The sequence below is a fragment of the Ceratina calcarata genome, unplaced genomic scaffold (genome assembly GCF_001652005.2).
Source record: "Ceratina calcarata isolate Rehan_Ccalc_2016 unplaced genomic scaffold, ASM165200v1 scaffold25, whole genome shotgun sequence".
Lineage (NCBI taxonomy): Eukaryota > Metazoa > Arthropoda > Insecta > Hymenoptera > Apidae > Ceratina > Ceratina calcarata.
The window spans coordinates 476,137-484,732 of record NW_017147017.1 but is presented as its reverse complement, the minus strand read 5'-3'; the positions used below and the strand labels follow the sequence as shown (position 1 = coordinate 484,732).

At 40.8% G+C, this 8,596-nt stretch overlaps 1 protein-coding gene across 2 annotated transcripts in view; it reads left to right on the top strand.

Annotated features, from left to right (window-relative positions):
- The first annotated feature begins 2,852 nt into the window (after positions 1-2,852).
- LOC108623006 (lachesin-like) overlaps positions 2,853-8,596 on the top strand; it is a 38,284-nt gene continuing 32,540 nt past the window's right edge. The window contains exon 1 of one of the 2 annotated variants that reach the window (XM_018021238.2): positions 2,853-3,636. In XM_018021238.2, coding sequence (XP_017876727.1) covers positions 3,495-3,636 — 142 coding nt within the window. In that variant the 5' untranslated portion in view covers positions 2,853-3,494. The remainder of the gene's footprint in view (positions 3,637-8,596) is intronic. The other variant, XM_018021239.2, reaches the window with a different exon arrangement.

Genomic DNA, 8,596 nt, shown 5'->3' with positions numbered 1-8,596 from the left:
CTCTTGCTAAATAATGAATTATTTAGATAATATCAGTCAGTAATTTTAAAGTAATAGAATATCATCTTTAAGTTACGCTTTTGTAAAATCGCTAGGTTTCTCGAGTATTTGAAATTTAACAGGAGAACTGATAAACGCATAGTTTGAAAATAATTAGAGAGATAAGGCTGTAGGGTTTTTGAATAAACTGGGTTCGTATAATAGAATTGAATACAAGTAGAAGTTGCACGGGCATACATATTGTGGGAACGATAGAATTTTCAAGCGAGTCAATAGAGGAACGGGCGAAGAGTGTTTGGACCGAGTACACACACTTGGGGTGGATGGTGTGAACGAGGGGTGCGTGGCCACCCAAGGTTTTAGATGGACGGGGCTGAATGTCTTCTAGAAATGTCTGTCTATAGCGTTTGCCTGAATAAAGTGAAAGGATGGAGAACGAGACAGAATGTGTGCATGGGTGCACGAATAAATGGTCGTGAGAGATGCGTGCACGAGTCAATACATACTACAAAGTTGGCAGCTCGCGGACTTGGTACGGGAAGAAAGTCGAGGGAGTCTCGGTGAAATTTTCGCGAGAGAGAATATTCGTAAAAACGATTAATACGCCGGCGCTAATTAATATGAATTATGAAAATATTTGACCCACTTCGTGAAATTCCCGACTCTACATTCTCGTCATCACATTATTTCTTAATCAAGGTACTACATATCTTGATCTACTATACATACTCCGTACGGTCACGTCTGTATGAGGCCGATATGACAAAATCTACTGCAACAGTTCCATCACCGCGACAAAAGAAATATGGCTGCCCGGTTTAAGTGGGTTTCTTAAATCTTAATTGAAATGTTAACTCTATTCATTTGCATAATCCAGTTGCCATCGCCTACATTAGAGGTGGGATTTTCCGTTGAAAAAAGGGAAACGAAGAACAAAAAAATAAATTAAAGAAAGGGATTAAAAGTTTGAACAGATTTTTAAGAACTTTATCTTCAATCAAGATTTCTCAAAAACTTATCTAATTGGAAGTCCGCACGAAGTTTTAAAACAGTTTCGTCAATATTTAAATGCAATTACAAGTTTTACATAATATTTGCCATTAATAATAGGATCGAATATAACACAATATTTCATATAATATTTAATGCAATAATTAATATTAATTGATACTATATTTTTTATAATGGTTGTTACGATACTTGATGTAGTAATTGATACATTGCTTCATGCAATGACTGGTATAATATTTGATACAATAAATCGTATAATAATAAACCAAATAAAAGTTTAAATCGGTTCACAGAATCGTGCATAATGTGATCCATCTGTATCATGTAGTAAACACATTTCACATTTTATTAAGGATGACGCAGATCGGAGGTTGTAATTCTGAAACAATCACTTCCGTCATTCTAAATTCCGCCTCTCGTATTCTCATAATGTCAGCTGAGACTGACTTCGACCTACCTACCTATCCAGCTACCTTCTACATCGCCTTCTTCATACTTATCGCGTAGTTTCCCGGTACTAGGTCGTGATCTTCTTAGATGCGTGGAATTGTCGCAACGAAACTCGTTATCTCGTGTCTGGAAACAGAACAAGCCCACCTAACCACCCCCGTCGGCGAATAGAAGACGACAGGTGTTCATCAGCCGCGTATATTCATTTCCGTGATAAATAAAAAATCTTAATTAAATTCATACATTTCATGCGTTATTCTCGTTTCCTGATAAATTTTCGCTGCACTTTTTTTTGCAATTTCCTGCTGAAGTTTTCCATAACAAATATTTCATACGTACGATAGAACACCTCATTCGTGTATCATGGTGCTTTTCATATGAATTTCCCTTTGACACGTGTGAGATGTGGAATAAATCTGCTTTAATTTCCTTTAAATATTTTTGCCCATTATTTCAGTGCTTTTTAGTAGGATTAATAAACATTGTTCCGTAACTGTATTCAAAAAGAAATTGTTCACGTGAAGATTGTACGATCCTCTTTTAAAGATGAACAACGTATTCCAGGAAGGAGGAAGTTATTAAATATTTATGGCCACAAGCATAATGCAGTAGTCGGGTATTCCCTGATGAATCCTTTAGGCAATCGATAGTATTTTGATAAGTTATGAGACGGATAAAAGATTCAGCAGAGGCTTCGAAATTCTGCTGAAACCGAGTGCTCTTCGCAATAGTATTAATTTGATTAGAAAACTGAAAATTTGTATAATTGGAAGTGTTCTAGCCTGGGTTAGATTCAGCGAAGCTCGTTACCCTGGTACCCAGGGTCATCATACATCTGGTCTTTTCGTAACTGGGAGAGCAACAGAAAGGAACCGTGTCCATGTGTCCGAGCAAGAAAACCCGTGAAAGGTTCCCAGCTACGGAACTTCTTGGAGTAGGAGGGAAAGGTGAAAACGCGACGTGTGCGAATAGCCTGAGAACGTGGAGAAGTAGGAAAACGAAAACGCAGAAGGGGCACCCCGAACGTGTGTGTAGCGGGGAAATAGGAGTAGGAAGGTCCGGAAAAAGCGAGGAGAGTAGACTGATAGAGAAAAGGAGGCAGTATGAACGGGGTTGAAGGGGTATGTGTAAGAGAAGCGAGAGAACCGGGCGAAAACGGGAGTCCGGGTGACGGTGGAGGAGGAGAGGAGGAGAGATTTGTGAAGGTACGAGAAAGCAGCAGAGGTAGCAGCAGTGGCAGCGGCAGTGCCCGGGCATCAGGGCACACGGTTTGGTTGGCGCAGGCGCTGGCCGGTGTAGAGACTGGTTCCTGGTGCGGGCTGCAAAAGCGGCATAGAGAGACGAGACGAGGGGGTGGGATGTCAGAGGGTGCCCGTAGGAAGTTTATCGGCGGCGAGCGGCGGCGGGTTGCCTTCGGAGGAGGGGTTGTAGGTGGACGGTAGGTGGGAGAGCAGGAGCATACTCCGTACACCGAGGATTTCCAGGTAGCAGACAGTCTACGGCCCGGGACAGAGGGACCAGGACCAGCCTCGCGAAGGAGCGCTTGTCGTGGACCTTCTCTCTTATTACGTGCCACGCACAGACAATTCAATTACCAAGTGTTTCAAGCATTCGATGTTTACAATTTGTGAAATGAAAATTTGATCTCCTTAATGACTGTTCCACACGTGGCAATTTTTCTTAAATCGGTGCTCCTACGAGGTTCGAGAGACGGTTATTATCGGTGTGATCGCTCTTACTAGGATTGTAATTCGGATATCGGATTGGAATCGGACCCGGGAAGAATCAGTGGTGGACGAGGACAATGATCGGAGTCGTTCGGCCGGGCACTGCTCGGAGCACGTGCCTCGCACGCAGAAGGCGCTCCGAGCGGCATCAACTGCGCTAATCAAGGACCGATTCGCGAAACAAAGTGAATAAACAACGAGATTTAAACAGAACATTCACACGCGTGATCAGCGTCAGGATCTCCAGTGAGGTTTAACGGCTTCGATCCCGCGGTCCCTCGTCAGGGGTGAACCGGCGACCAGGAAATGCCAGCAGTAGCTCGTGCCGTTCACGCTTCGAAGACGATCTCGATGATCGTTTTGTTAACGTCACTCCTGACGTTCATCGGTTTCGACGGCATCGGACACGTCAACGGGCACAATGTTGACCGATCCACCTTCCATCAAGGTAAAATTACCTACACTTTACAATTTACGTTCATTTTATTGATACTGCATAAACAGAAAACTATCCGTTACCGAACTCCATCGATTCGATCAAATGAAATCAATTTTATACATTGATTAAGAACGGAATCTTAGAATAGAAATTGGCTCCGATATCACGTGCAGGTGACGCACACTTCATTCTCAAGACAGAATTCACTCAATAAATTATTCATAATTTCATTCCAGAGCAAGTACGTTCTTAGATTCCGCTTCGTGAGACGTGTTTATGAAAACACGAATTTGCATAAACATCCGCAATCCTGATTGTCGATTCAGGCTAGTCGTTGGGCATCGATCAAAAATCGATTGTAAGAGATCATTCAATAACGATGAAAAATGCTTGATTAACCGTTATTAAGAATCCTACTAAGGTATTCACGTCGAGTCGCGGGTAACATAATATTTTAACCAAGTTACGACGTAATGAATCGATAAAGAGGTTTAGTGTGTAATACCCTAAAAATAGTTAATGAACGCAAAGGCGCGCTTTTCCTTTTTCTTTTAATAGCTTTGACGCGAATGTAAATATCTTAACGATGAAATAAACCGCGGCGATTAACTCGCACGCGAATGTTGGCGAGCGTAAACAAATCCATGCATGGAACACATTTTCCAAAGTGGCGAACTTTGAACGCGCGAGGAAATAGAGAAAAAGGAAATCGAATAGACTGGTTTCGTTTGCAACCGGGAAGTCGCGTACCGAGCCATTTGCGAGTAACGAGAACGCGCACGGAATACATGGTAACGCGTATTGACGGGTGAAAAGCGCGAAAATGAATTTTTGACAGGCCATCGGTAAATGTCTATCGCTGCGACTCGACTCGGAAGCTCGACAGTTTTTCCGTGCCACCGCGTAAGAGAGACCAAGCCAAAATCTCTCTGTTCAAGCCTTACACACCCTATGACGACTGGCAGTGACGATCGACTGCCAATTATTATAGTGTTTCATCACTCTCCGATTGGCGGCTTAATTGATTTTGCGATTAGTTCGCTTGTTGAAGTTTGCCAAGTTAGCTAGCGCTATTCAATGGAGTTCCAACACTGTTTTTGCGTAACGAACTTGTCTAATGGGCATTAAATTGAGGTGACAGATACTGCGGTTGATATCAAGTGTCATTTATTTATAGTACTATCTGCTAAAGATTCGATCTCCGTAAGGATATGTTTCATTCACGTCGGATAATTTTAACGATATAATTGGAAGGCAACAAATGTGGCGAACGATGGTGAAGGCTTTATAAGGGGATTACGAGACGTGAGTAGTATTAGAAACGAGGCAGACGCAAAAACATGTTCGGTAGAAAAACACGAAAATCGCTGTTAATTAAGAGCAAATAGCAGTTGGATGGATAGAAAATTACGAACGGGTAAATGTCGTAATCCGCGGTACGTAGGTAAAGCGGGCAGCTTAACGAACGATCCAATCTCTCTCATTCTCCTAACACGTAAGGTCAACCCGAGGCAGGCCAAAAAAGATCCAAAATGTACTCCCCGGAGGCGATCGTTCAACCCTTCAACGTTTGGTGCCCACGGGCAAAAAGTCATTTCACAGCCGTTCCACTTTTTTTCACCGCAGAAACAAAATATACCATATGCTGCTGCTTACTGGGACCGAGTTTAACGCCTTCGCGCCACCCACCCCTCCTGGTTCTTTGTCATTTTTATTTTGCTTAAACGTACCCAACCGCGAGTAATTAATCGACCCGCTGGATCTCGTTACAAATGGCGAATAAATTTCCTTCCCCTATTGTCAGCGTGACTCCTTTCAAATTAATCTGCCAATGCTTTTTAATAATCTTGAGTATAAATTGAAACAACTTTCGCGTAATTATTTTATTATTTTAAAAAACAATTGTTCTGTAAAATTATTCGGTGCGTGAAATGTGAAACTTCCGGACGGAATTTCGTTCGCGTTTTGAAATTTTGTGAAATATGTGACTTGCCAGGTATTCTGGTGATTAAATAATGGACGTGACGTCGTGCAGAATGCGGCAGTGGGGTATTACTTTTCTATTTCGACATTTACTGGTATGCGCATGAGAAAATAGGTAATGGAAGAAAGTTAGCCTGTCAACCTGTCATGGGAACTTTTGCGGAAAATTAGGCTTTATCGTTCCGAAGACAACTGGAAGTCGTATCGCGAAGTTCGCGACGTTCAAGTTCCCCAGCTTGAAAAGTCTCTTACCCGTAATTCCCATTTACCCGCTCTCCGAACTCGATTTATTTATTTAACAATACTCGTTCGCATTCCTGTCCCGTTCTAACAATTCCACGACCCGAAATTGTAGATGTAATGCTTTCATCTTTCACTTTGATTAGAGATTAAATACTCATGGCTTTCGAGCTTCTGCCCCAATTATTTTATCCGAACGTGTATCAGTCCTGTCCTTGCAACATGGACATGTAACCTGTTAGCAAACTCAATTAGGAATGTTTTTTTTTAGAAAAAAAAAACAGTATGGAAAGTAGTATTATCGGCGTGTACGATCGATTATGTCGACATAATTTCGATTCTGTCTAATAGTTACGTTGTAATAAAACAGTCACGAATGAAGTATAACTTTTATGACGGTTTTATTGCACGCCTTTTACGAGGAGACACACACTCGATCTGAAAAATGATAGGTTATTGCAAACGCGAAAAAGTTTTATTTATAGAAACCGTTTGTCAAACAAAACCATGAAATCGTTCATAAACCCGAAATACTACCAAAAAGAGAGTCGCTCGCGCACGGTTAAGCTTCTTTTCATTCGCTGCGTTACGCTATGCGTCCTCGTTATTTTTTTTCACGGGGTAACTTTTTGTCAAGCTTTTGTGCACGCGCTGGTTTCCCGTGTAAGGGCAAGTTGCGTCGTAAGACGGTGGTTTACACCGTCACATTAGAAACGCTGCTGGCTGGTAAGGTTACGAAGTAGGAGAGGGTTTTCGAGAATGGGAGAGGGTGAGAACACGGGGACGCGGTCACGAGAAATCGCATGCAGCGCGACCTACTTCCGGGGAACAGTCGGAATTCGGGATTCGTTATTAAGAAAACTTTGGCGCCGGCTGATGGTATGAATTTTCTCCAGGTCTCGAGGGTAAAACTCCTTTGCGGCTTGTCAAATTTATTTTTGTCGCGAGATTAGACGAGGTTCCCCTTCTCCATCTGCATTACGAATTCTTTTTTTCTTCTTTGAAACGACGCTATCATAGCAGAGAATTTATCTTCGTGTCCCTAACAAAGTTAATCCGTCGTGTTGTAATTTACTTCAGTTTGTTGAGCTGATGAGTAAGTTTTATAATTTAATCAAACGTAAAAGGAGATCTTGTTTGGTCAACGATTTAATTGCATTTAATTGCAGTATAAAAATAATGAATTTCACAGAGTGTCCAGGCAAACTTCAATGTTTATACAATAAATAGAGCGAAGAGATAAAAAGAATGGCGGTACGGAATACAACAGAGCAAGTAGTACAGATCAGTAATAAGTCAACCACAGCTCTTTCTTTCTTACACAAATAAAATTTCACATTTCTACGTAATTTATTGTAACAATAAGCGTCAAGCTATTGTAAAAAAAACAATTTTAAATATCAAATGAAATATTAAATAATTTCATAAGTTTTTTCCTCGGAAGCTCAGTACAATAATGGCCTATGAAATCTGTAATATCTCACGGTTTATTGGACGTCGTTCGCAATTAGATTCGTGAGTTGCCCGTTTTGTTTTACAATGCGAAATCAGTTTGCGAATTAAGGCTGACTACTTAATAAGAACGTTGATGAAGAAATTTAATATCGGACGGTATTACGTTTCGCGTACACAGAAGGTAGCCTTGTTCAGGGAATTGCATGTTAAAGATAACGTGCATTCTGTACACTTCGATGAGAAACCTTGCTCCTCTTTATTAATTTCGAACCGGGGGCAAAATTTCATTGAACTTTACGACGAATATGCATACTCCTAAATCCTAGTGTCAACGCAATAAGAAACGAATTACTCCTTCGTTTTACTGTGGAATAAAATTTATCGTGATATAAAACAGCTTAAAATATTGCCGTATTCGAGTTTTTATGATACGCCGATTCTATGGACTTGCTGAGAAGTCAAGCACGTATTCTTATTTGAATTTTCATTACTCGATTCAATCCTTTCTTCTTTGTAATACGCATCTTTTTCATTAGACGCTTTATGGGAAAAAATCTGAACGCTTACGTCGCTCTATTCATCTTAATTTCAATTTCTAATTAAACGATGTGATTATCCTCGAGCAACCGATGTAAATTAGTTTCTTATTCTTGGAAGTCGTGTGACACTTTCCAAGGGGTGGGAGGAATATTTCAAGCTAGCCTGCAGGGTAGGAACTTTGCACCTCTGCCAGTGCAACTCTATACCTCTCCAAATTTACTCCTGGCATTCGAAGCAATTCGCATAATCTTGTACTCTGCCCTCGACTTTGTTCCTCTTTCAAGGCTAAATCCAACCGCTGCACGAAAATCAAATTACGGCCAATCTCCAACATTTTACATAGAATCAAGTCGTCTTTTACAATCATTATTATTACTATAAAAGTACAGTTGATATGTAAAATGTTATATTACAAATCTGACACTTTATACAATTATGATAATTTAGTAGACAGCGATTGGAATAAAGTATACACACAGTTTTACTTGCACACGCGTTTCGTCAATATTTAATATTTGTGTGTATATTTTCCAACAGGTCTCCATGAACTAAATTTTGATTGGAAATTTTTGTTAAAATAGTGCACGAGCTCTGTTTTTAAAGTTCGTTGGCGATTCCCTCTTGCAGGTAATTGATTTTACATTATTCGTTGAATACAGACCCCACTTCACGGTTTGTGGTCATCGCGCTGCTCAATTTTTTATCATTTTTATCCGTGCTTCCGTGTGTGAGCATTCGCGGTTTCACGGTG